The following is a 27,835-nucleotide window of genomic DNA, read 5'->3' on the forward strand; positions in this document are numbered from 1 at the left end:
CTGTGCGGGAGTGTTATGCCAGACTGAAGACTGGAGCAAGCTGGTTCTGCTCCTGCTTTAGCTGAATTGTTCTGGGGCACTTCATATCGCCAGAACCCGGCCTACCCAGCATGGATGCTTAAAAGGAACATGGGGGACCCATCCCAGGCTCCTCGGAGGAGGCGCATGGCTCTCCGAGGAGTCCATGCATGCTCTAGGGAGGTGGAGGCTTTGGGGTCATGGTCGGTCTGTGTCTTCGTGCCCCCGAAGCGAGCTTCTCTCCGGGTTGAGCTTGGGAAGCCAGCTCCCATCCGTAAAAACCCGGAGGAGGCCGGCCGGCCGGCACGCACCCCTCTTCCCCTTCCCGACGGAACAGTAGCCATTTCATGGCTGAATAAGCTGAATGCTCCCCAAGGGAGAGCCGTGACATATGACCCCCGTAACCTGCCCTGAGCACTTCTAAAAGGGACACGCTCCCCCAGAGGGCTGATCTTAGCAAGGTCTAAATTGCTGGGGCCAAGGAAGACCCCCCCCCAAATACATATGTGCTTTAAGGCCGCATTGGAGAGGGTTACGACAGGGAAGGGGAAACAGGCTGAATGTAAAACCAGAAGTGTTCACAGCCAGGGGCAGCAAGTGCTCAAATTAACTCGCCCAGTGGTATCCTGAGAAGCATTTAATGCCTCCCGAGCGCATGGGGGAGGGGTCACGGGGGGCACGGGCTTAGGACGGCGCCAGAATGCCTGACACAACCAATAATCTTGCAGGCAGGGGGGTGCCGCCAGGAAGATAAAAGGGGCAGGTGCCCGGCTGGCATCCTGGGGGCCTCGGCGCTCCCCCCCAGCCCCGGGCTCTCTCCCCGTCCCAGCGGTGTTCAAGGGCAAAGCGCTCTGCGTCCCCTCGCCCGGCCCGGCCCTGGCCAGGAGTCCGCACCCCTTTCGGCCGCCCAGCGATCCTCGGGCAGCTCCCTGGCTTTCTGTGCACGTGTCTCTCCCGTCTCAGAGGCAGAAAAGCGCCACCGGAGCCTTCGCTCCAGATAGCGGGCGTTGAAAGGAGAACCGAGCGCATTCTGGATCCTTGGCATCTCCCGTTTGGCCTGCAGCCTGCCCTGCCACCGAGCTGTGCCCCCGCAGGTTTCTCCGGCCTCCCCGCCTCGGCCCCCGGCCCGGACCTCTCCCAGCCTCTGTCTTGCCCGGCAGCAGCCGGCCGGTCTGGGGAGCAAGATGCTTGGCGCACGTCTGCACGTCCCCTCGAGTTTCCTTCGCTGCCATTCCAGCCCAAGACCCGAGTCAAGGATGCGAATCAGAGCGACAAATAGAAACGACATGGATTCCGAATCGTCTTTTCTTAAGAAATAAAAAATGATACCCTTGGAAGCAGCAGCAGCAGCGAAATGCCAGCGTTGCTTGCAAAAAGCCCGAGGCGATAAGGATACCAACTCCTGCACGCCTGAGGCAGAGAAGTCCCCGCGGCTGCCTGTATTCCTGCCTCAGGACGTGCAGGATTGGGCCCTAAACAGGTGCTGCCAAGCAGCCGATGGACAGGCGGCGAAGGAGGTGCTCAGAGCAGAGTCTCCAGGGCATTTCCTCACGGAGGTCACCCCCCAGCAGGTGTTGCTCTTGCTCTCGCACCTCCATGGAGCCTCCATGTTTCGGGGCAGTCTACCTCTGAGCACGCAGTGTTGAGGACTAGTAACGGCCAAGCTTCATGTGTGAAAGCGGGGATAATCCAAAAATTGGGAATCCAAAACCGTGAAGGATTGTGATGAGGTCGCATGAGCTCCAGATCTGCAGATCTGTTCTCTCTCTTATTTACTTGTGTGTCTGTGTGTTTTAAGATCGCTTCCGTAGGAACGGAGAGAAATTTGTTTGTTTCCCATTTTAAGATGGACTGCCTAGTTTTGCACTTTTGAACCAATATGCACCCCAAAACATTGTTCTCCAGAATTCATACCTCTCCGAATTTTGTGATGAGTTCTGTTCCATGCATATGTGCGAAATAATCTTCCAAAAGGTGCGTGCATTTTACTTTATAAAATGGTGTGCAAAAAGGTGCGTGCTTGTCGCACACAGTTTGTAGGAAAAGTGAGGTTCGGCTCTTCATGCTAGGGTAAAAACACAAAAGCAAACTCTCCATGTTCAAGGCAGACCGAACTTAAAAACCCGAGAAGTCTCATCGCTTGAAACGAATCAAGCTTAAGTTTGGAAAACTTAGAAACGGGGAGACTTCAAAACTGACCCACCCGTCTTCTGCGGCTGCTTTGCAATGAATACCCAGATTGCAGAAAACTTCTGCTCTTTGCTTGTTTTCCCCAAGTTACCCTGCAAAACATGGGAAGCCCTGCAGCAGAGGTGCTCGGGAAGCTGCCGTTTCGCAGAAGGTAGGGGAGGAAGCGTTGCTCCTTTCTGCAAACTCAGAACCTCCCTCAAATCCCTCTTTGTTTTACGCCCTCCCAGAGCGATTCCTGGACTTTTAATGCCGCCGCCTTTGCGCTCCTTTCCGCAGCCGCTTTTCAGCCCCGCAGACAAGAGGCCTTCTGCTCCCAACCGAGTCCTTCAAAGTTTGCAGCGGAGATCAACCTAATATTACCTCAATTAATTAACTCAAAAGACGAAAGCGTTTGAGGTCTCACCTCTGTTTGCAAGGGAGGGGGTCTTTGTGCCATCAACTCAATGAATGGAAGTGGGGGGGAGCACAAGACCTTTGGGGAAAGAGTTAAGTGCTATTTCTGTCACCGTTTCCTGGGGCCATGCTATCTTTGTCTGCCGGGTCCCCCTCTTTTCTTTTTTTAAACTCCTGAAGCATTAAAACGCAGCTGGGGGTGTCATGGCGAGGGGGCCGGCTCTCTCTCCGCATTCGTGGCTGAAATCAAAGCCAGTTCCTATCTCAAGGAGGGGGCGACGCACACTTCACAGCTTTTGGTGTCCCTTTTTGTTGTGAGCTTTGAGCAAAAGTTTTTTTGTGGTTTGCTTTGGAAGCGTTTCTGGTTAAAGACAAACAATCCCCATTTGGATTGGTTTTTTCTCCTCCGCCTCCCTTTAAAGAGTGTGGTGAAGAGCCGCAGGCAGCCTGGGAAGCAAGATGTCTGGGGGAAATCCAGCCCGCAACGGGAGTTGGGGGATGCTGCCCCCGGTGCCCTTCCGATACCGCAGGAGGGTGGCTACGGTGACGGCCACGTTCTCGCCCTCTTGATTTGGGACGCCGTTGTCCTGCGGAGCGGAAAATGGTCAAGGGCTGCCGGTCCAAAACCGACCAGTTGCCTCGCCATCCTCTCTCCGGCCGCGGAGCATTCCTTGCAAAGGGTTCGTGGGGCATCGAGGCAGAAGTGGCCACCGTTCAAAGACCGGGCTTTCGTATGCGGCAGACTCCTGGCATCTCCAGGCGGGATGGGGGAAACTGTGCGAAAGCCTGGAGCCTTGACACTCCTGGGCTGGTTGGACCGAAGCAGCTCGGACTGCCTTGTTCCTGTTCCGTTGCTCTCCCATCGTGTCCTGATCCAGGCTGGCCGTGGCGAAGGGGAAGGGCGTGGTTTCTGGTGACTTAAGACTACAAAGTCCTGGATGCAGTGCGACCGCGAGGAAACATCATGGCCTGCAAAACTTTGAACAGGCTATATATTTTACGTGGCTGCCAGAGCCAGAACGAGCTCAGAAACGAGCTAACACGTAGTGTGTTTGAATTGTTCCAGATAAGTCTGGATTTTCAGCTTGTTCTATCACCGTCCCCAGTAATTAGCATCTTTGAGAGCGTAATATTCTCTTGCAGCCCCATGCTACCTGGAATTTTGTAGTCTCTCTGATCTGCACACCTGTCCAGCACACCTTGAGGGCCCCAGCTCAGGGCAGGCTGGCCTTGGGTCGTTAAATGCGTGGTTGGAGGGACTTTAGCTCAGAATCCGGCTGCCCACTTTGTGTACAGAAGGCCCCGAGTTGGACGCCTGCCATCTCTGGGAAAGGGTCCAGCCTGAAACCGGAGGAAGAGGCAGGGTTGCCAGTTTGTGCTGCTAGGACTGGCTAGTTGTTTTGACTTCCAAGGTCCATTGGCCATCTGTTTGCCTTCTCCAACAGGGCGCCCTCTGGACGTGTTAGGCAGCAATTCCCGTCACGCCCTGCTAGAAACTCTGCTGCTGGTTGGGGGTGCCGTAGCCCAGCAGGTCTGGAGCGAAGCCTGCTCGGGACAAACGGAATCATGGAACAGTCGAGTTGGAAGGGGCTGGAGGGGCATCATGTCCATCCGGGCAGGGCTCCACGTCGCACCAAACAGACCCTTGAGTTTCAGCGGTGAACACGCGGGAGGCAAGAGGTGCAACATGGCAGCTGTGTCTGCCACGCAACTCTTTTCCGGGGAACGTGTGCGCCGAACTCTTTCTGTGGCTCCCCGTGGCGGTCGCGTCCGATCACCGATAGACGCGTGCTGAGCCCTGTTAGCGTGACGTTTGCTGGTTGCTCAGGCAGAGGGTTGCATGGAGAGTTCTCCACTTCTCGGCACCTCCTCCTCTCTCCATCCCAACCGGGGGTGGCGACCTGGAGGTTCCCCCTCACCCAGCCTTGGAGGGTCCGCGATGTGGTGGAAGCACCTCAGAATCCCAAGAGGTGGTTGCAAGCCCAGCAGGCGGGATGGCCCTCCAGTGGCCGCCGACCTCATTGCTTCGCGCGCGGTCCTCTTCTGCTCGGGTCCTTAGTCCTCCTTTCGTTCCCTCTCACAGCCTTTGCAATCTGTGGGGACACTTGCATGTGCCCCAAGGACGGGGACACAGATGTGAATCGGGCAGGATCTGGCCCTTTCCATCCAGATCCTGCCCACCAATCGCTCAAAGAGCTCTGCGAAGACCAAATAACCTAGTCTGGTGAGCAGGGCAGGGAATGAAAGCAGGGGTATGTGTGTGTGTGTGTGTTTAAGCATTTTGGAGAATGTCCCCTTCCTTGGTAAGCCACCTGGCTCCTCTTCCCCCATCAGGGTCCACTTAAGCTGATGTACCTTTAAGTGTATCGTGGGGCCGTGGGAGGGGACGCAATTTAAATGCTTCAGAAATGGAAATGCAGGCCAGTTGTTTATAATTTTCTACCCGGCCAGTAACCTGAACCTGATGGGAGTCAACAGAAGTTCTGAGCCCGGTATATTCCCCCTCTCCAGAAATATTGGAACTTATCCAGAATTCTGGGGAACAAATGATTTCTTCAGATCGGCCAACTGGGGCAGGAAGCAGCTCTCTGGGGTAAATGTGGGGATTCGGTCTGGTTTGGTCTCTTCGTGTGGGCCCCCCCATAGTTTGGAGACGGTGTGTTTATTTGTACACCAATACGGAAAACGTGGCATGTTTTTTGTCTGTGCGCCCATATACATATCCCGTTTATCTCCTGCCATTTTATCTCTTACAAGAAACCCCAGCCGCTTCCATCCTCTTCCTCCTCTTCTCTATTGGATCCCCGGACCCACCCAAATCCTCCAGTGCCCTTCCCAAGGGGGGGCTCAAAAGCACCACACTGGAAGGGCTCCAAATTATGCGTCCAGGTTGCGTGTGCGTCCAGGTCTACGGCCCGGTAGATTTCTGGGATCCTGGCTCGAATTCTGCCCTCTGGCTCAGAGCGGCTGCGAAGGGAAAAGGTGTGCGCAAGAGCAGGCCTGTAGCCAGAATCCGCCCGAGGGACTTGCTGCTTGAGCGAACGGTGCCACCTCCATGTTGACGCCCCAAAATTTGGGACGGAGCCCCAAGCCAAGGCCAGCCGTGGCCCTGCTTCTCCCTTCCAGAAGCCAAGAAGCGGAAGCGGAAGAGGCTATGATACAAGAATAACAAACGATTCACGGATATTTCCTGATTCTGAAAACTGCTCCCTTTTCCTGCTGCCAAACAGGACGGGCAGGAAGGGTGGGCCAGGTGCCGCTACCTGTCCAAAGTTTGGAAGAAGATGCTCGGCTTTGCACGGATTTCCTGAGCCCCTGGTCCCGGCGTGTCTCCCTCGCCTCCCTCGCGGCCCCCCATCCGCCCTCCACGGCCCGCGAGGCCCGAGCTCCCGGCGCACAGCGCACGGCTCCGCGCTTCTGCCCAGTGTTGCGGAGCCGCTTCTGCGCCGCCTGGTTTCTGAGATTTATGGGCCAGCCTGCGCTTTGCCCGGAGCGGCATGGAGGCGAGCCGGGGGGCACCCACACTGCGCCCCATGGCGAGGAGCCTATAAATCTAGTGGTAAATGGAGCGGCCCCCGAGCGGCTGCAGCCGGCAAGCCGATATCCGGTCCGGAAAGGAGGCGGTCGCCGGCTGTGTGAGTGCCGCCAGGTTACCCTGGGGGGACAAATGTCGTGGGCAAGGTTCCCGAGAGGGACCTTTGCTGTGCCCTAGAACAGTTGCCGCTTTCCCCAGAGGAAGGCGTTGGAAAGGCAGTGCGGCCTAGTGGTTAAGAGACCACGCTTTGGACCGGGATGTCACTTGGATCTTGCTATTACCTCACCAGGTTGCCTGTCTCTGAATCCTATGGGATTGTCACTGTTGGCCGACCTCGCAAGGTTGTTGTAAAGGGAGGACTGCGTTCTAGTGGTCCGTGGCGCGGAAGGCAAAGGGGGCGCCCCACACCAAGAAGTACCCCAACTTTAGCCAGAGGTTTTACCTGCCAAGCCTCTCAGCCTTCGGAGCATGGAGGCCTCTTCTAGAGTGGAAGGAAATGCACGGAAGCCCTTTCCCAGGGCAGGACTGCAACACTCCTGGGGTGCCTCTACCATCCTGACAGAATGCACAGTTTTGGGGTGATCGATCCGAAAGTCGGACTGTTCGGGAAACACTGGTGTGCAGTGATTTCGGGGCACAGGGTTCCCGGAACCTGCATTAGTTGGCTACGTTGCAGGGCTTGGATGCTTGTCTAGCTGCTACAACCTTCAAAGGTGGGGTGTCCATTTCTGTGTGAGAGAACTGCTCTGTCGAATGCAGTTTTGCGTGCTGGAAAGGAAAGGAGTGGAAAGGGCCCCAGGACTTTTATCCCCAAAATAGGTTCAGCACCATGGATAGTGTCTGCAAAGCTCAGAACAAAAGCTGGCAAGGAAAAGGAGCCTCACTGAGCCCCAGCCAGGCAAAACCCACACCAAGGGGCGCCCCCGCCGGACTGTCTGTGCTCGGGGCGTGCAGGCAGCCGGGGAGGCCGCAGACAGCGGAGCGATGCAGAAGACAGCAGGAGCCCCCACGCAGCCCCCGCGGCTGCCTGGCCCTCCGCCAGCCCCTCTGCCTGGGAGGTTCCTGCCTGTTGCGGATTTCCTGAAGCCTGAAATGGCTCCGGCAGCAGAGTCAGAATTATGAGCTGCAATACGGAGCACAGGTTGTGCTTCTGGCTGCCCCTTCGGCCCCGTCCCTGCCATAGAGTGCGGCCCCCGAGAACTTCTCTGGCCCTGCCTCCCCACGCCTGGTATAGGGAAGACCGCCTGGGCAGCCCACCCACTCGCTCCCTGCCCACAGCGCTGGGATCCTGCGTCCTGTGCTGCCTCCAGCCTCCTCTGCAGCCCCGGGAAGCCCCCTCCATGCAGAGGATCCCGGGGCAGGCGGATCCGCAGCGGCAGGATCCAGCCCCATCCGCAGGGCCACCCGGGCGGTCTCGCCTGCTCCGGCCAAGCGCCCCCATCCTGCACCCCCAGCCCCTCGCCCGCTCGCTCTCTCGCTCGCTCGCACGCGCGCGCTCCACCCCCTTCCGTTTGGCAAACTCGTGACGCGGCGCGTTCGCTTGCTGCGAAGTGTCAGCGTGACTTATGTGTACCACTAATTAAGAAATAAGTCGCTTGGCCGGTTCCACGGCAATCGTTTAGCCGAGTTTACTAACCACGGTCGGCTGCCTCAAAAATTGTCATTAGCCCATGGTACTTACGGGCATAAAATTTCTCGTTTTCTGCCTTTCATCGGCCTCACCCTGGAATCTTGGTTTTGCTTTATTTATAAATTTGCACTCAAACAATGGCCATAAACCCATTCCCAGAGTGTTGCAAATCAGAAATTTGTCGACGTGGCTTCCCCACCCGCCACCGTCCAGGGGCTAAGTTCCCTCTTTGCTTGGGAACAACGCTGGCCATCGCCAACTGGGGAAAAGGGGTGGGGGTCCGCGGCGGAGATTGATTGGGGCAGAGCGGGGAGGCGGAAGGCACTGCGGGCATGAAAAGGCCGGCCGCGGCTCGAGGGGTCCCTTTTGTGCAGAGAGACTCAATCAGAGCTCGGGAAGCGGCAGCGGCAGGAAAGGCGCTCGGAGCTCGTCTCTGCGGCCCGGCGCAGGGCAGGCCAGGGCACGGATCCGTTCCGCGGGCTGCCCTTTCCAGCCCCTCCTCGCCATCTCGCCGCTGGCGTTCATCTGCAGCCCAGGCAGGCGTCTGTAGGGCTGTGTGAGAACGCTGGTTTTGTTCACTGAACGTGTGTGCACGCACGCTCCCTTCGGAGCCCCGGATGCATGCGTGTGCCTGCCGGAGATTTTCGCAGTTTTCGTCTCGTTTCCGGGCTGGCTGGGGCCAGTGGCCTCTCTGGACCGTCTTGGCTCCTCTTGTGGTGCGGAGGAAAGTTGCGTAAAGCGGGAAACCCACACACGTGGAGAAATGGACCCAAATCTCCCACTGGATCATTCCTCAATTCGTAGGGACCAAGCCGTAATCACGGGTGCGAGCAGGCGCCAGGAACAAGCAAGCACGAGAGCAACGTCTGAAGAAGGCTGCCGCTCTCGAGGGCCTCTTGTGTTCCCACCCCAAACCCTGGTGTGTCAGCCGGGAGGAAGCCCAACTCCCAGCATTCCCGATTCAGCACAGAGAATGCTGGGGGTTGTAGGCCTTTCGGTCTGACTCCACGTATGTGTGAGCCAGCCCCTCCAGAGGCCAGGGATAAGCAGCACACTTTGCCTATGCTCTGGGGACACGGGATTCCCTCTCTTCTGTTCGGAGCGCCTCTTCCTTGGCCCTGGTGATAGAACTGATGCCTGGGCCCGCACCGAGAAGACCCCTTGCCTGTGCCCGCGTGGCAAATACTGCTTCGGAGAAGCTTTTTGGCTCTTGCTCATGTCTAGCAGCTTCACTTTCATTTAAGTACTCGCCGTCCTTTTGCAAAATTATATTAGGAGAGTGTGGCCACCCCCAAATTTGACTCAGATCACGACTTAGCACTGCAGAAAACTTGCCAAGTTTCAGAAGGATAAGTGCAGGAACGAGGGAATTGGGATCAAGGAACGTCAATGTGTATTTATTCACTCACAGCCACCCTGCATCGCAGCCCGTCCTACCAGGTCCTTGAACGGTGGCAAGTAAACAAGGAATAAAGTGGACGGTTGATGAAACTGGGGGATCGAGGGGGACGGGCGGGGTGAGCACCTGCAGCTCAGGGTGGCGCCCCACAGATTTCTCTGTGCTGGAAATTGCTGGAAACGTCGCGTTCGGTTCAGTTTGCCCAGCATACGATGTGCCAAGTTGTGGATATGGGAGGACAGACGGACGGACAGACGGAAGGACGGACAGATGGAAGGGAGGGAGGAAGGAAGGAAGGAAGGACGGATGGATGGAAGGACAGACAGAAGGACAGATGGACGAAAGGACAGACGGAAGGAAGGATGGACGGACGGAAGGACAGACAGAAGGAGGTGAGATTGGAAAGGTTCAAGTGTGGGAGAAAGCTAGACTTCAAGACCCGCCAACGAAACAGCGAAAGCGACTGCAGCGGGAGGTTTTCGCAACAGCCGGGAGCAGCCAGTGCGGCAACGGAAAGGGTTGCAGTTCCGTTTCGAAATCCTGGGAAGGATCCTTTCCTCTCTGGGCTGTGCAAGCCTCCCCCAGAAAGCTGGGGCTGGTTCTGGCCGCCACGCTCCAAGAAGGATGCGGCTCAGTCGGAGCAAGTTCGGACAGATGGACGAAAGGACAGACGGAAGGAAGGATGGACGGACGGAAGGACAGACAGAAGGAGGTGAGATTGGAAAGGTTCAAGTGTGGGAGAAAGCTAGACTTCAAGACCCGCCAACGAAACAGCGAAAGCGACTGCAGCGGGAGGTTTTCGCAACAGCCGGGAGCAGCCAGTGCGGCAACGGAAAGGGTTGCAGTTCCGTTTCGAAATCCTGGGAAGGATCCTTTCCTCTCTGGGCTGTGCAAGCCTCCCCCAGAAAGCTGGGGCTGGTTCTGGCCGCCACGCTCCAAGAAGGATGCGGCTCAGTCGGAGCAAGTTCAGGGGAGGACGGCGAGGAGGGTCCAGGGAATGGAAAGGAAGCCCCGCAAGGGGAGCTAGGCGGAGCTGGGCGGGCTGGTCTTGGGAAGAGCGCGGATGCTGTGACGGCCCGTTTCTAGCACGCGTCGGGCAGCGATGGGAGGCAGGCCCCGTCTCCCAAGGCCGTGGGGCACAAAATCGCCCACTTCAGCTACGAGAGGCCGAGTTCGGGCGAATATCAGCAGGAGGTCTGTTTGCCAGGCTCGGGAACCAGCGACCGAGCACCAGAGCCGGTGGGGCCCCTGTCCCTGGCGGCCTTCCAGCAGAACCTGGAGAAACATCCGTCGGGGCTGCTTCCAGCTGGAGTTTTGGGCCAAGCGGGGGTCGGACTTGTGGGCCCCGTGGCCCTCCCAGAGCTGGCCTGCCGCGACCTGGGGAGCAGCACCGTTCCGTGCCCGGCCCGGCCCGGCCCGCGAGTCCTTGGATGGCCTTCCCTCCCCTGGGAGAATCCCGCCCTCCCGCGTCCTTGGGCATCTGCGCCACGGCCCCGCTCCGCCCTCATTTCGATCCCCATCGCCCCTGCCGCCCCCCCTCCCCACCACTCCCACCCGGAGCGCGTTTTCCAGGCTGCCGGAGGGGGAGGTTTTAATATGCAAGCCGCACCTTCTCCGAGAGCCTGCACCAAGGAGCCGGCACTGCCAGGTTTTATTGATCTCGCGCAGGCCTGTCAGCCGCACATTCAGCTGCGCTCGGCCCCCTAAGGTGCCTGTCCGGGCAGTTGTAAAGAGACCCCCACCAAAAAAAAAAAAATGCGGCTTCCCCCCCCTTTTTTGTCCAAGGTGAGACAATGCGGACGAGGGTTCTCGGCCGCGACAGATGACAGGGCTGATAAAGAGCCCAGCGGTGCAGGAATATCTTTCTTTTCACTCCTTCCCCCAATTCTTCTTTTTGTCACATCCATTCTCTCCTCTCTCTCTCTCTCTCTCTCTCTCTCTCTCTCTCTCTCTCTCCTTGGCTTTCTCCGCTGGGAAGGGACGACTGGCCGAGGCGCTCAATCGCAGGCGTCCCTCCGCAACTTTGATGCTCGCTCTTTCTCAGGCAGCCGGACTGGCTTCTCAAGCTGTTTCCAGTGCTTGCCGTGGGCCGATGTGCCTGCCTCGGCCTGGGGGGCACCTCTCTGCGAGGGTCCCTTCCCTTCCCTGCCCGCCGCCAATTTTTTGGTGGTTCTTCCTGGCCACGGGCTTCGGAAAGGCGAGCAAATGAACTCTCCGGCCAGGAGGGTGGGAAGTGGGAGCCCACGCCGCCAAGCCGAGGGAGGCGAGCCTTCGCAGCCCCGAGCAGCTCCCCTTTGACGAAAGGTTGTGACATCGGTGGCTCTTAGCTGAGCGGGAAGGCGAGGAAGGGGCGGCGTGACCTACATGCAGAAAACGCAGCCCCGTGCAGAGAAAGGGGCGAGGCAGGCAATCCCCACCCCCCGCAAACGAGGACCCCATGGGGACATCCCATGAAATTAACTGGTGGGAGACAGACCTGAGAACTGGGGGTGGGGGGACCTCTTTGCACAAGGCGTTCATGCAGGGGGCTTCACAGGACGGGCGGAGGGAGGGCTGCCGATCTGGAAGGCCTTAAGCGGGGACCGGGAGGGGAAAATGCCGGGGAGAGACACTTGGTGGCTACTGGTGCTGCCGGTGGGCTTCTCGGTGGGGCGACAGATTGCCCACGGTGCCAAAAGCACCTGGGCCTGATCCGGCAGGGTTCTCCTGATGTTCTTCTGGTGTTACCAACTGGAGAGAGCTGCCGGCCAAGGAGGGCGGTCAGATGCTCCTCTCAGAGAACCCCTGAGTTGGGAAAGGACCGCCAGAAGCAGCAAGGGGGTCTTTTCCAGGGAGGTGCGTTTGAGGCATGGGGGGGATGCTCTGGGCTGGAGCTGCCTTCAGCCCCCACCGTTGCTCGGTGGGACGGGGCTGGTGGAGCGGCTGGCCAGGCACCCGAAGGTGGACCTCGCTGGGCCGGGGTTTTCAGGGCGACGAGCAGCTTCTTCGCCCTGCCCCGGGGGGGCAGCCAGACCGACAGAGCTCCGCTTCCTACGGAGGATCGCACCTCCGGGGGGCCAGCCCCGCAGTGGGCGAGCTCTCTCTGGGCAGCTCTGCTCCTGCCGACCGGCTCGCCGCCCGAGCGAGGGAGGAGACGGTTCTGCCCGGCAAAGTCCCACAAGCTAATGCTGTTGCTGAGCACGCCAGTCCCCAGCTGAGCTTCAAATGACTTCTTTTTTCCATTTTGCCAGGCCAGCCACCTGCCCTGCTTGGTATTCGCAGACCACCCCTCCGCTGCTCGCGTGCTCGCTCTCCCATTCTGCCGGGGCCGAATTACTAGATTAAAACGCATATCAGTGCCGACGCGTTTGGCTCTTCTGCTTACGCCTTCACGCCGCAGAACCTTAAAGTATGTTAAACTGTAATCAAGGCAGGAGTGGGGAGGCGGAGCGGCCGGTGGAAAGGGGGCCGCTGAAATGAATCGCAGATCTGAGTGATTGGGTTTTGTTGGCTTGATTTGCGGTGGAATCGCATACCTGCTCCTGAAATATTTGTCCGCCTTGCATGTGAGTTTTGGAAGAGAGACTTCTATTCTGCAGAAATGTTATTCCACCCCAATCAGTTTCCTCTTTCTGATGGAGGGTTCCACATTCCATAAGGCGGTCCTGGAGGAAAATGGGGAAATTAAATTTGGGGAAGTTAGAGAAATTGGCAATGGGCTCCGATTAGTTTACGCACCTACAGCGCCAGCACACACGGTTCCGCAGCAGGCGAGCGCCTCCTGAATCGCGAAACTGCGAGCGCATTTTCTGCCGTATTAGGCAAATTTGGTCATAGAAAAAATACAACGTATTTAGCAAGCACAGACCCTGAATATGTTTGTCTCCCACAAGCTAAGGTAGGCATCCTGGATGGATCTGCACGTTTGTGGAGTGCGGATTTGCACGGGTGCGAATTTGCACAAACGAATATGAACAACTCTGCAGAATCCGGTTCTGTCAACAAACAGAGAGCAAAGCGAAGGCCTCTGACCACACCTTCGTGGACATCAAAAGGACAATGCCCTGTCTATGCAGCCCCAGCAGGGATGGAGACGCGTCCCGCTTCAAAAGCGCCCTCTCTTGTGCTTATATCGCTGCATTTACATTTTTCCCTTGTTTAGCAATGTCCCGATGGATTTGGATGGTCTTAGCCGCTTTCCTCTCCAAACCGCAAATGCCAGGCAGAGGGCGTCCAATTGATTGTTGTGCAACATAACAAGAAGGTTGGAGGAACCGCCAGGGACACGGGGTAAAAATAATAGCAACAAATGGCCTTTTCAACTTTTGGAGTGGGGGGGAAGGGTCTCTTCTGAGTCATCTGGTAAGCAGAAGAGGAAAGGAGCTGGCCAGAACCTGGTTCTCCCGCGTCCCAATCCAGGAATTATCACGTCACGCAGACTCTGGCAGATACCTTCACCGTAGGACCTTCGGAAGAGCTTAGAAGACCAGTTCAGGCGGTGGGTGAGAAACGGAGCTGCAGACACACAGCTTTTGGCTAAATCTCTTATGCCAGTGCCCCATGGGGGACAGACCTCTTTCCACGTCCACTCCCTGATGGAATCGGATATTTCTTTTTTCTTCTTCAGGGAAGTAAGGAATTCCTTTCCACTCGCACGAGTGTGCTTTAGTGCAAATGCATATTAAAACAAGTGAATCTCTGCACCGATTCTCATTAGTGTTAAAGTGAGGGCATGTCATACTTGCAGATTCGCATGACACCCCCCCCCAAAAATTACAACTTTTAAAACCAGTCCACGGGTCTGTGGAATTTTCAGTGGTCAGAAAAAGCTGGTCGTCTGAGAAATCTGCAGGTTAGATTCATAGAAATCTGAACTTCTTTGCATCCGGCGCGAATTCCTCTGGCACTCCGGGTGCTGCTAGACTTCAACAAACCAGAGAGATAATTTGTTGGAAATGAACAAAGGAAACGAAGGAGAAATAAGAGAGCAGAAAACAACAGTGCATTTTTGCAGGCTGGGAGCAGCCATAGATGTAGAACGTTTTGGAAGCGACACATTGCGGAAAGCTTCTAAAATCTCACAGCAGGAGGTGCAGGTGAAGTTGAGTGAATGAAGCAGAGAAGGGTCATGAGCCAGGAAAAGAGCGTCTCCCTGTTCCAAGCATTGCGGTCTCAACTTGCGAGGGGCAAGCGACGGTGGCCGCTCGCCCACAAATGGCAACAGAATCTGGTCTTGTTTGGTTGGGCAGGTGTGCAGGACATCAGATGCCTGCTTGAAACTCTCGTCTGCTCAGGCGATAGGGTCAGAATGCAAAGAATTCTGCTCTGCTCCGCAGCAATCGCTTATTTCCAGCCCGCCAGAGCCCAAGGGCCACGGAGACCAGCGGTTCCAACATCCGTGGGGGCTGTGTATCCACACTGGGTTTCAGTCTGAACTTTGAAGGAGCTATCTGTGGTGCGTAACCACCCCATTTAGCTTCAGCACTCTTTAAACGTTGCAGCCAAGGCGAACTCACGAGCAGACCGAAGGCCCCTTCCTGCCTGGTCCCAGTTTCTGGTGTGCCAGAACACCCCGCCTCAAGGCGTGCTTTTAGCAAGGCGAGGCTGTTGGGAGAGGGAACCTGCTCTGAGAATCTGGCTCTGATCCCTTCTTGAGGTCTGTGGCCACTCCAGCTTGGGCTTGGCCGCACTCAGTCCAAGGGGTCCTTCGGGAACCTGGCAGGCTGGCTTAGAAAGGTTTCCTCCCTAGCCCCACCTGCAGAGTCCAGGAGCCGCAGCAAGGCTCTCCCTGCCCCAGAACCATGGTCCTTCCCGTTAAACTAAGGTGCGGTTCCAGTCCTCAGGAATAAGCCGATTTAAATAAGAAGAGCCTCTTGCTGGGCATGAACCTGGCTCCGTCCAGCCGGCCTTTGGCCGCTGTTGTCCTCCAGGCTGCAGGGAGGGTCTTTCCAACCCTACCTGGGGTTGAACCCGGGCCCGTCCTGCATGCCGAGCGGGGGCTCCTGCTGGCGGAGAAGAGCCAGGCAGGCGTGAGGCGGAGCTGGACGCCGGGCCCGGCTCTCCAGGGCTGGCGCGCATCTCTGCCCGGCCGCCCGTGCCAGCGGCGAAGCTGCTTCGGCGGAGCAGAGAGCTGTCAAGCAGACCCTTTGGAGAGAGGGATTAGAGGAGTCCAGATGGGGCCGCGTGAGAGAGGGAGAGCAGGGACGGCGGTGCCGGGGAGAGCGGCGCGCCCCAGCCGGAGAGGCGTCCGTCCCGCTGCTTTGAATGCGCAGGCAGTCGGGGCGCCCGCTTAATGAATGCGTCCCCACGCCTGGGCTGGGCGGCGAATCCTGCTAAGGCTGGGCTGAGGTGCTCGAGCTGTAGACAGGCAGGTCCTTGGAGTGCCTCAAGGGTTTGAGCCGCGCCTGGAGGGTTTGGCCGTGGCCAATTCCTGCCTAATCCTGTTGATTAATTTAACTTTAAGGCCTCGAGAGTCTCCCTGAAGTGAGGGGGGCGGGGGGGATCTCTGCACGGTGCTGCTGGAAGAGCAGGGAGAGGAGGGGATGGAGAGGCCGGGCCGGGCGTGTGCCACGGGGCCTGCTCCGGCGGAGAAAGCGGGGGCCCCAGGACGGTTGGTGTGGGCTCTGAGCTTGGGCGGAGGCTGCCGGACAGGGTCCCGCCTCGCCCCGCAAGGTCCGTGGAAATCCTGGCTGGAAGGGAGAAGGGGGCAGTCAGTGGAAGGGGAAGGAGGGATCGGTCTGGTCTGGTCTGGGTGGGACGATTGTGCGCTGGCCAAGAGGCCACCCCCTGCGAGGCCTTGCTTGTCGTCTCCTCTTCCCCATGGCAACCTGCTTCGTGGCCTGCCTCTTGCTCTGGCCCAGACGGGTGCGAGGAGGAAGAGGAGGCCCCCCCAGCCCCCGGTGCCCGGGATGCCCCTGTGAGAACCCCCCCAGTAACGGTGCCCACGTGTGAGCTGTGAGGAGTGCTGGTGGAGGGCTGCGGAGAAGGCCATCTTGGCACCCACGTCTCCCATCAGCCACTGCGCCGACAGTCCCAGTGGGACGCTGTTCCGTCTCGACGCGTCCTCCGCCGTCTCCCGCCAGCCCTGTGCGGGCCACGGACATGGTGGTTTGGGGCAGCGGATGCCGCCATGAAGGGCCGATCCGCACAATGGAAATGACCTGGTCCTTCCAGGCACAATTCCCGGATTCCTCTCTGGTCCATTTTAGAACAATGGGCACGAAAAGCAATGCGGATAAATTATTGCTGTTAGTTGCAGTATGTTTTTCATCTCTATACCACCCCATAGTCAAAGTACCCTGGGCAGCTTATCGCCATTCCTGAAACAGGTGCGGTACAATAAGATGCCTTCGCAGTTTCCCAAATACTTAAGACTGAGACTGAAGGAACTGCTAAAGCAACGATTGATTCAGAAACCCCATTAAACCCTTGATGTGGTATAGGCAGGAAGCCATTCAATGTCCTTAGAAGCCCTCAAGTGCCTCCAGAAAGCGGGTTGTCCTCACCTGGCTTTGGAAGGACGACAAGGTAGGCCAGCCAGGAGAACTTTCCACAGCCGGAAAGGCCGAGGCAGAGCAGAGCTGCGCCCTCGTTCCCCTTCTCCAGGCCTCTCGCGCATGGCCTCTCCAGCTTGCAGCTGGGAGAGTGCCGTTCGGGTTTTGGTCCCCGGCAGTGGCTGGAAAATTACTCGCAAAACGCGCACCTCTCTTAGCAAAACTTTGCACACTCCAAAGGGAAGGCTGGGAAAGCGAGAAGCGGAGCAGCGGCGAAATGGACGGATCTGCTTGTCCCCAAAAGAGGCTCGGATGTGCCCAAACGGCGTGCGAGGAGAGCCAAGTGCCAGGGGTGCCGAAAGGGCACTTGGCCGCCCGGGGGGGCGGGGGGGAAGGTGCTCTGAGGCTGCAGCCAGGCAAGCGCAGGCACATTCATTGTGGACGGCGAAGCCGGCTGGCCGCATTCTGGAGCGAAGATGGATGGCGCCGCGGACGCCAAGCTGGGACAGGGAAGGGGCAGCCGAGGGATTTGGGACGGGGGGAAAGGTTAGTGATGCCACCGAATCGCGTAATTAGTTGGATCGCTAGTCGATACAGATGCACAGACTTTGTTTAATCCATTCCATCTGTGTTTCCCAGATTGTCAGACGTCATCTGTGCCACTCGTTAATGGAATCAGATTTCCACTCCTCGTTTGGAAAACTCTGTTTAAAAAAAAAGAAAGTCCTTTGCCATTTCCATGAGTTTCACCAGCGCGTTAACATTTTGTGCATTTTTTTTTTTTAGTTCAGTGGCTCATCGGCAATCAGTGAGCAGAATTCCCAAAAAGAAATAAGCAAGTTAGCAGAGCCTGCGGAGAGAACAGAGACGTATAGAATGTGGGCCTTTAATGGCATATATATTAGCATGTTTTCAAGTAGCTTTCCTCTGGCGAAATTTGCATACACTGCTCCAAGTCTGTGGAACAGTGGACAAAGCGGTTCACCGTCTTCTGAGGGATCCATGAGGTGAATCCTTCCAACTGCAAGCCATTTAAATTTGCGTTGGACTTCACCAGTCGGAATTCACCTATTCGTAACGCTCGCCTTTGTAGCCAGCCTTCACTGATGCTCTGCTTCCCTTGGAACGGACCGTGCGCTTCAGAGCTCGGCACCGTCGAGCGTTGCACAAATATTCCCCACCCCAAATTTGTGGCCGACGTTCCACCTGCGTGCAGAAGCGCTGACTCCGAGGAAGCGAGCGCCGCGCCCTGCCGCCCCTGCGATCGGCAGCGATCGAATGACCTCGCGGGGAGCCGTCGGGCAGGCGGGGCTTGTGGAAAAAGCGAAAGGGCCTGGCGCCGTGTTTCCGTGCGCGAGTCCGCACGGCCGGCTCCTGAGACGGGTCACGGAGCTGCCTGTGTGCAGGCAAAGGGGGCAGGTGTAGGGCAAGGTTTGGGCCTCTGGGCCACTGCCCGAGCGTCATCTCAGGAAGCGAAGGCACCACGGCAAGATACGCAGAGCCACGCTCGCAAAGTGGGTTGTGAGCGGGCTCGTTTTGTGACGCCCGTGCACCGCAACCGTCTGCGGCTTTCCCCTCCTCCCACCGTCCCGCACGGCCTCCCCGTGGGCCACCAGGCCATGTGCTCCGGGTCGGGTTATGGCGCTCCGTTCTGTGCACTCCGCGTCTGCTCCCTGCAGCGTGAGCTAAAAGCGGGGGGGGGGGGGGGGCGCCACACGCCCCGCCATTTCTGACCGGGGTGGCGAGCGGCGTTTCCCCTGAATGGATCCCAGTGAGCGCCCTGGCCATCGCCCAGTGGCAGAGGCGGAGGACGGTCGTCTTGCCTGGGAACGGCGCAGCGCCTGGGTCCCCCGGGGGAGGTGGGCCACATCCACGCCAGCACCACCCTGCGCCTTTCCTCCCCTCTCCCGTGGCCCCTTTCAGGCCGTCTGGCGAAACTGGAGGGAGATCAGGAGGGAAAGTAAGCAGGGCTTGGGATGGCTTCCTGTCCGGCCTGCTAGGGCAAGAGGAGGATGGTGTCTCAGCGGGGAGCTAACGCCACCCGAAGCCCGACGGGGGGCCAGGCCTGTCCTGCAGCAAGCGCCACCCCTCCTGGGTGCTCTGGGGAGCCTTGTCTGAGTGTTGGGACTCCACGGAGTTGGGGAGCTGAGCGGCCTGCGAGAAAGGCACGGAGGCCGGGGTGCCGAGGGTGGCCGCACTGCCCCATCTCACCCCCTCTCTTTCCTGTTCCCCTGCCCAGGCAACAGGCTGGACGAGGGATCCGACGTGGAGTCCGAGCCGGATCTCCCGCTCAAGCGCAAGCAGCGCCGCAGCCGGACGACCTTCACGGCGGAGCAGCTTGAGGAGCTGGAGAAGGCCTTCGAGCGGACCCACTATCCCGACATCTACACCCGCGAGGAGCTCGCGCAGAGGACCAAGCTCACTGAGGCGAGAGTCCAGGTGAGGAAGGGGCTCCCCGAGGGGGTTGCGACGTGGCCGCCAAGCCCTGCGTCCTCCCAGAAGCACACGCCTGGGCCGTCCGTTAGGGCTTCCTCCAGCTCTCCGACCTTCGACTTTCCCCGCTTCACTCTCTTTCCCCTTGAGTCTTGCTTTCTTGCGAGATGTCCAAAAACAACCCCGGTTTCATCATTTCTGCTCCCAGGGGAGGTTCTGGCTGCATTTGCCCAGGACCTGCCTGTTGGTCTTTCCGTCCGTCCAGGAGATGCATAGGGGTCCCGCTTCCATCTCCTTTTGGGGGAGACCTCCACAATGTTCCCTTGCCCAGAGCCGCCCCCGTTGTGCGTTGCGCTCCTTAAGGCAACACACCACACCCTCTTTTCCCGTTGAATCGCCACACCACAGACCCAAATCCAAACAATGGCATTTTCTCTACCCCACTGTGTCAGTGCCAGGGGAGGGGAACGCGCCACACCTGTTGAACTCCGGGGCTGGGCGGGCTGCTCACCGCATACCCTTCGGGGGTGTTCTCTCTCACTCCCTCTTTGCCAATCTGTAGAGAAATTAAAGATGGCGAGTTCTGAAGTGCCAAGAATGTGTGTCCGGGGCAGGGGGGCGCTGGACTCAGCACTGTTATGATCCCGGTGCAACTGAATAGCCCCGCTGGGACTCCGGGAACGCAGCCCTTGTATCTCGCCAATAAATCTTGCTCCTCGTTGTTTGCAAAAACACAAGAGGAGGGGGTAAGGGGTGTGAACAGATCACTGGGTATAATAGAGTCTCCGGGGAGAGTCCTGGGAAGAGAGGAATGGAGACCCCGGCAGGGGAGACTGTTCTGTGCTCTCCCCTCCCTGGGGAGGGCTCCGTGAAGCCACGGTTAAAATTCCCAGGGATTGCAGGGGCCAGGAAGCAGCAGGAAGAGCGGGTCCCCGGCTGCCCTGGCCCATGCAAACCAGCCGGGTCGAGGGTTGCACGAAAAACTCGTTTCAGTTCGGTTTTACCGCGTTTTAGCCAGTTCTTACCTTCTGGACCCGATGCAACCTGCAGCCGAAGCTCGGCCGCTCCTGAGCCTGCAGTGCGATTTGCGAGCAAAGCAACCCGCATTTGGCAACACGGACCCGTCTGAGAACCGTGCGTGGGGAATCGCTCATGTCTCTACCGCTCGAATTAACGGGGGCAAAATTGGCCTTGGTGCCCCCTGGGGAAGGGGCTTGGGTGTGGGATTCGCAGCTCTGTCAGCACAGACTGGAGCACTTTGTTTTGGTTTGGGTTTTGGCCTTCCGGTGGCCAACAGGAACTCAAGCAGAGGGACCATTCTCTGCATCTACCAAATTGCACCCCACGCAAGGACGTGGAAGATTTTTCTCCTGCTCGCCACACAGTGGCTGCAATCGGGAGGGGAGCCTAGAACGGAAGCTCATGCAGAGAAGCAGTGGGCAGCCTCCTTGGAGAATCTTCCCACCACATCCCTGCATTGCTAGGAGCCAATTGCATCCCTTGGTGCAGTGATGGAGCCGCTTTTAGTCTGAGAGGCAGAACTCCAGTCTGAAGACTCCAAGGTATGCACTCGGGCGAAGAGCACCAGAGGCGGATTCGGATCAATGGGTCTGAGATCCCAAAGTTATCCAGCCGTGGAGGTTGAGGGAAGGAAGGCAACCTGGCACGGACTCATTCAGGGAGGCGACAGGCGAGTTCCCTCCCAGGTGGGTGTGTCTCCCATGCCTTGGGGACGATCAGAACAGCCAGTCCAATCCGCTGAAGAGAGACAGCAGGTTACTGGCCTCCGGTGGAGCTGGACTGGGCAAAGGCCACGGCCGGGCAAGGAATCCCACAGAGACACTCCAGGCAGACTCCTCTGCCTGTGGAGGCTTCCTGTCCAGATAAATGCAGCTGTGGAGGCGGCATGAATGAGCGAATTTACATGTCCTCGCAGCACTCGCTGGCCAGCAGCCCGGCCAACGGCACCTGATTCGACACAAGCGCGCTGTTCCGACAGCAGCGGATTCCTTCCATCTGAAGCCCCTTGGCTGCCATGCTGGGGCGAGGAAGGGGGAGGCCTTCCACCCCCCGCCTTTTTGTCAAGCTGTAATTTGTGCCCCCCTCCTGCCCCCGCCGCCACCCACCATCCAAGCCACTCCTGGAAGGCTCTTTGCCCAAGCCCCTGTGCTGGATTTCTGCAAACAGCTGGCCCTTCGGCCCGCATTCCTGACGGATTTCTCATCCCGGGAACCTGGCACATTCGGTTTCTTCCCACCACTTTTAAGCCTCGCCGCCCCCTTGTAAAATTTTCTGGGTATCAGAGCGGATCTTTTTACTGGCTCTTGGGATGGCCTGTTGAGTTCTTGACGAAAGCGGGAAGGTGGCGTGGGGGTGGGAGACAAGATTCCCTGGAAGGCGCTGCTTTTTTTTAATGGCCGCTCCGCCAGCAGAATCCGTGCCCTGCTGGGGAACCTCTGGTAGCCTTGCAGGTGGACCGCCTGAGCGCGTCTTGGAAACTTTGAAGACATGTAAAAAAAGAAGGGGGGGGGTTTCAAAAGGGAATATATTCCGGGGCAGAAGGACGAGGGGCTGTTGGACCATCACTGTCTGTAGGATGAGATCCAGCCGGCCTAATCTCTCAGCGCCCCTTTTCCCGTAGCTTCAAGCAACATTGCCATGTTTGGGTTTCGTTGGTAGGAGAGAGAAAGACCCTTTGAAACTGGCCCCGGAATCGGTGGACGGGCAAAGGGCCCCCCATGTACAGAGTCACGGCAGCGTGCGGACTGAGACCCGGACCCCCCCGTTCCCCTGTCCGGCGCCCCAGACATGCCGAATCCCTGCGCATGCAGCCCGCTTCCTGCTCTCCGTAGCACCGAGTCAAGAGCCGCCCCTGCAGATCTCCAAATCCATCCGCAGGGGCAAGGCGCTCTTACCAGGAGGGGTGGACCTGATGGCCTTCGTGGCCCCTTCCAACGCGACTCTTCTATGCTTCTCTGCTCCTTAGCGCATTGGCTGAAAGCAAGGAGTGGGGCTGGCCTTAACCAGGAGGTCCCAGGGGAGTGGACGTGCTTGCGGATTTGGGAGAGGGGAAGGTGAGGAGACCCATCGGAGGGCAGCTGGTCTGAGATGGTTTCCCCAGGGAAAAGAGCTTTCGGGGGGGGGGGGGATTCAGAGGGCGGCGAAGAAGCCGGAAGAGGCTCGGCTCCACACCAAGTGGCACGGCCTCTGGGGCCACCCAGGAGGGCCACCCAGTCCGTAAGGGGGGTGGGCACGGCAGCTGGGTGAGTGCCAGTCTCGCCGGCCCTGCTGGGACCTGGGCGGCTTCCTCCGTCCGGGCCCGGTGCGTATTAACGTGGGTCATGGGAAGCTGCGTCGCGTCGAATGCGATTCGTGCGGCCCCGTGGGGTGGCCGCAAGTGTCTTGGCCCTGTGTGCGAGGGGGCCGTGTCCTTTCCCAGCACATGCTCCTCAGCCCTCGTGCTCCGTGGGGCTGGGTGGCACAAGGGCTGGGTGCACAGCTGCCCGGAGGCGCCGTGGGGAGCTGGCCAGAGGGCCCGCAGCTCCTATGCGAATGTGTGGGGCAGCTTTCTGCCGCCCTCCAGCTGTGCTCGGGGCACAAGATGGACTGGACGTGGGGGCTTTGCAGTCCAAGCGTAGCCCAAGAGGGGCAGTTTCGGGAAGACGGGTGCAGAACCCGAAGCGGCCGGTCCCTTGTGGAGGTGGATCCTCTTTCTGCCTCCACTTAACCAGCTTCTCCCCTTTCCCTCTGCCCCCCACCAACACCCAAGCCCTGGCGCAGGAGGGGCCAGTCCCCGGGGGCTAGCTTTGGTGGCAAGCTGCTCTTTCCGTGGTCTCCCCCTCTTCCCTTGTCCGGCAAACTGTGGGAGACGACCCCAGCACCCGTCCGAGGGGATGCCTCTCCGGCCCATCGACGGCTCGGCCGGGCACTGTTTTCGTAAGAGCGTTGTGTCACTTGATGATTTACGTGCAGTCGGTGGAGGACTTTCCCATCTGTTCCCTCACTGGCAGATGGCAGAAACAGACCTCAATTGAGCAGCCGGGGCGTGGGGGCCGTGCAGAGAGAGACCTCTGGGTTGGAGGACCTGAGGGGATTGTGTGAATCAGCAGAAGCCAGGCTTAGCCTGAAGGAGAGGCCTTCCAGGAGGAACCGGGCAGCCACCTGAGCGGGGCGGTGCCGCTCGGCCTCCTGCAGGTGCAGGGGTGGACCTGATGGCCTTCAGGGCCCCTTCCGACTCGGCTCTTCTATGAGCCGGGTCCTCTGTGTCCCACCTCAAAGCTCCGCAGGACTCCCATTACAGCAGGAGAAATGCCTCGGGGACCAGCTCCCCGCACAGCCGGCGAGCTTGCTAGCCCCCTCCGTCCTGGCCCACACTACCCCCAGGGGGTGCTTGTGAGGACGTTGTGGTTAAGAGCACAGGACTGGGGCTCAGATGATCTGGGTTCGAGTCCCCGCTCAGCCATGGAGCCCACTGGGTGACTTTGGGCCACTCACAGACACTCAGCCCAGCCTACCTCACAGGGTGGTTGTTGTGGGGATAAGATGGAGGAGGAGATGTAAGTTGCCTTGAGCCCTTGTAGGAAAAAGGCAGGCTAGAAATTGAAAAATAAAATAAAAATAAAAAAGCCACCTCAGGAGAGGGTGGGAGCCGTGGAAGATGGCTATCGGTACTCCTAGGAAGAGCCGCGGGGCCACGAAACCAACGAGCTAAACGGTGCGGTTGCAACGGAAGCAGTCGCTGGGCAGCCAAGGAGCGACTTTCAGCTCACAGGATCTCTGTGACTATTATTAAAACAGAATTAGCTGAGAAATGAATGGAGCAGCAGAGCAGAATGATTGCCCCGGAGGCCGTCGTTGGCCCGGGGATGCCGGGAACGGCCGGCTGTTCTCTGCCCAAACATCTCCAAGATGGTGGGCATCCAGCGTGGGAGCGCCGTGGCCGTCCGTGCGCAGCAGCAGGGCCCGTGGGCGCCCCGACCTCGAACGGGGAGCGCTTCTCCGTCGGGGGGGGACGAGGCATCTTCAGGCTGCCCCCTCGCTTCTCGGCCCCCGCCCCCGTTGCCTCTGTGCCGCGGGTTCGGCATCTGAAGCAATTGGCCGTCACTCTGGGATTAACATTTTTATTTTTATTTTTTTCGTAACCGGATCCCCCTGGCAGGAGAATCTTTTAGTGGCTGATAAAACCTTAACTGTGGTAGAGGGAAAACAGGTTCCCTTTGATGTGGGGCTTGTATTACCCTCTTGACGCTCAATCCTGTATATTTTAACCGCCAATAAAATGATTTATAAGCATAAAAAGGGAAAAAGGGTCTTCAGCCACATTTCAAAGAATAGGCGAGAGGGAAGTGTTGCCAGCATGAATTCCTGGGATGTATTTTGGAATCATCTTTGGGGGGGGGGGGGTTTCTCGACTCGGAGAGAGAGAGAGAAAGAGAGAGGGAGACGCACAACGCCGGAGCTGTAAATAAGAAAGCAAACCCATCTGCCTATCTTCGAAAAGGCCCATTTTTGTGGGAGAGCAAAGCAACCTTTCGGGGCGTCCTGGGCACGCGACATAGAAGAATTCCAGCAGGGAAGGGAGGTTTTTGGGGCAAGGAGGTCGCTTCACTGGAGGAAGCGCGCCTCTCGTGCCATGGCAAGCCGAAGGGAAGCCCCGGGGCTGGAGGCAGCGGAAATGTGCTCCGCACCCCGTTTAGCCCCGTGGGGTTCGTGTCAGCCCACGGCACCAAACCTTTCTCGGTGGCCGGTCACGTAAGCGGCTGATATTGTAGGAAGCGGAAGAGACTTCGGCTGCATTAGCGTGAAAGTCCACTGAGGCCAGATTGGTTCAGGAAGCCCGAAAGGGAGGCAAGATGGCAGCCGTTGCCCTGTCCTCACTCTCTGGCGGTAGACTGCGCTGGGACAAGGAGGTTTTGCTGTGTTCTGCTGGCCATTCCAAGACCCATCGCTAGCTCTGAACTGGTTTTTGGGGCCAGACAGCCATCGGGGCCTCCAGCAGGGGCAAGTCCATACCCTGGTAACCCATGCTGGGGGGCGGGGTGTCCTCTTTTTTACCTCTGCTGGACCGCTTCATTCAGAGAGGCTCCATGCAGCTAAGTAAATTTTTCCTTAGGGCATCTTTCTCCAACCTGATGTTCCCTCGGCTACATCACACTGCAATTCCCAGCAGCCCTGCAAAGATGGGAGTTGCAATCAGCACATCTGGAGCACAATCAGTCTGGAGAAAGATAGGTTCAGGGGCCCATGCGCATCCTTCAGTCCCTAATGCTCTTTGGGGAAGTGGGTCCTGCTAAGCTGCATACGACGTCGGTGCCCTTCAGCGCTTTGCGGTGTGAATTTCACTGTCAACTACGGAGATGCCGACTTTGTTAAATCCACTCCTCTGTTTTGTAGCTCTTTTGTTCTGTTTCCAGCTCAGGTGAAAACCAAACCAGGTTTTTTGTTTTGAGCAGAATTTAAAGCCGCTTGGGCTAATGCACAAACTGGCATTGCCGAAGGTGTGTTAGTGCCCGGGAGCAGGAATTCATGTGGACTAGTGCATCTGTGTCCTGGTAATCTACTCCCAAGGTGGAAAATTAGTCCACAAAATCTGTATGACTTGGGAAAGGAGTCAGAACTCACCTGAGTCCATTGCCGATTTCTCCGGCGTTCTGACATCTCGCAAAATCATCCATGTATGAGTTCTGTCCCACGGGGACAGAATGCAATATAGCGGATTCAGAATCTAAATTAATGTTGCTACCTGTCCACCCAACAGTCAAAGTAACTGCAAAGATGATGGTATTCATAGTTCAAGGCAGGGATGGATGAATCAGCCAATGCCTGATCCCTGTCAGCGTCTCGCGTATTCGGGAATGCGTTTGCTCTGCCGAACGGCTGCAAATTAAATATATTACGGCCAGCCTTTGCACGTGCTTTGGGCTGCCCCTTTTTCTAGCCTGTGCCTTTGGTTTGCCTTGTCCCAGGATGTATCTGTTTTTGTACACAGCTTTTCCCAACGTACTCAGGTTTAGAAGGTCGGAGACTCCAGAACTTAATTGGTTGAGGAACTGAGTTTGGGCAGCTCAAATGAAGGCCGAGCAAGATTTTTCCCGGTGCCAAGACGGGATCTTCTGGAGCCTGGGTGCAAATCCAGGAGAGTCACTTGTTGAGTTTGGACTACTGGTATTTCTGGTCAGGTCAACTCCACGGAGTGCCTGATTCTGGCTTAATAGTTGTTGGAGTGGGTCACCAGTGGGATGCAAACCTACCTCGAGGGTAGGACTACAAGTCCCATGTGCTGCAGCCGATGGTGAGGGATTAGGCCAGCCCAACAGGACCCAACGACCCGATGGTCCCCCAACGGACGATACAAACCGACCTGAGCTGTTTCTTATTTCCGGGGAAAGCCATGAGTTCGTCCACGTCACCTCGGATGAGGGTTCTCCTTGTATTCAACGCCTGGTCCTGGGTGCCTGGGGGGGGGGGCGGCGGTTGCACACGTGCCGTTTCCAGGTGCATCATGGGAGTTGTGGTTTGGGATCGTGGAGCGCCACATGTGGGGACGTGGGCCCTAGCGTTGCGTCTCCGTTCTGATGGGCCCTTTCCAGGAAGGTAAAGTGAGCCCCATTTCAAAGGGAACCTGTTTTGCTCCACCACAATTATGGCTTTGAAAGATCCTCCTGCCGGGGGAATCCAGGTACGGAAAAATCAACACGTCAGTCGTGGAGGGAGGGCCGTCTGCTTCGGACACCGAACCCACGGCGGGAGGCCAAGGGAGCAGATGGTGCTGAAAAGCGAGCGGGGAGCCCAAAGACCCCCACATGACAGCAATTCCCACTCTGGGTCAGTGCTGCCCCACCTAACAAGCGGCTTCTGCAGCCGGCGAAGAAACTCTCTCTCCACACCTGCCTCGAGCAGGCGTGTTTCTTAGCTCCCGTTTCTCCCAGTGTCCGAACATGGCTGGATCCTCGTGGTCTTTCCACCCCCATCTGCCTCCCCGGCACAACGGGAGTTTCCGCCTCCGGGCATGGCTTTTCTGGCTGCTTTCGCCCTGCACCGTCGCCGGGAGAGTGCATCGTGCTCTGTGGCCCTTTAGGGCCCGCCACCGCGGGTCAGCCCCGTCCAGAGCCAGGAGTCCTCCCGCCGCCCCGGCCCCGTCTCCAGCCATCCTCTCCCAGCTCCCGAGAGTCCGGGGATCCCAGTGGGAACGCGCAACGCGGGAGCAGGTGCCGCATGCAGCTCGGCAGGTGCAGATCAAGGCGTGCCGAGATGCGCAGGGAGGAGAGGCGGCACCATGGGGTGCCGGCTCAGCTCTTGGGACGCTCTGGGGAGCCACAGCCGGCTGCCCCTGCCCCCGTGGCCTTAAGCTCTGCCCATGCTTGGAAAGGGACCCCGAAAGGGACCCCGCGAACGGCCAGCCTTGGGCCCGGGGACCGTTGACGTTCCGAGGTGCTCCTGCTTTGCCAGCGTCGCCCAGCGAGCCCCGGCGGCACCGGCGGTGGGACGGTCCAGGCAGTGGCGCCCGCTCTCGTGCCCCATTCGCCTTTTCCTTCTCTGCCGGTGCCACCTGGTGGTCGCTCTTGCTTCCGGCTGCGGCAGCCCAGCCTTCCCTGGATGAGTTGCTCCGTGACTGACGGAGCTAAGAACAGCAGTGTAACGGAGGCAGACTGTCGCTCCGCTGGAGGGTATTGTAGTCCCATGGGGAACCCAAGTGGGGGCGGCTGCTCGGAAAGATGCCCGGGCAGGGGCTCTGTGGCTCGATTCAGCTCCTCTGCTGAAAAAGC

The 27,835-nt window shown here is 58.2% G+C and overlaps 1 protein-coding gene across 2 annotated transcripts in view; it reads left to right on the forward strand.

The window, feature by feature from the left end:
* The window catches only part of PAX7 (paired box 7), a 106,347-nt gene that overhangs the window by 44,945 nt on the left and 33,567 nt on the right, over positions 1-27,835 (forward strand). For both annotated transcript variants that reach the window (XM_044445411.1, XM_044445412.1), the window contains exon 5: positions 18,877-19,076. In XM_044445411.1, the coding sequence (XP_044301346.1) occupies positions 18,877-19,076 (200 nt within the window). The remainder of the gene's footprint in view (positions 1-18,876; positions 19,077-27,835) is intronic.

Source organism: Varanus komodoensis, unplaced genomic scaffold, assembly GCF_004798865.1.
Source record: "Varanus komodoensis strain SLA01 unplaced genomic scaffold, ASM479886v1 scaffold48, whole genome shotgun sequence".
NCBI lineage: Eukaryota > Metazoa > Chordata > Lepidosauria > Squamata > Varanidae > Varanus > Varanus komodoensis.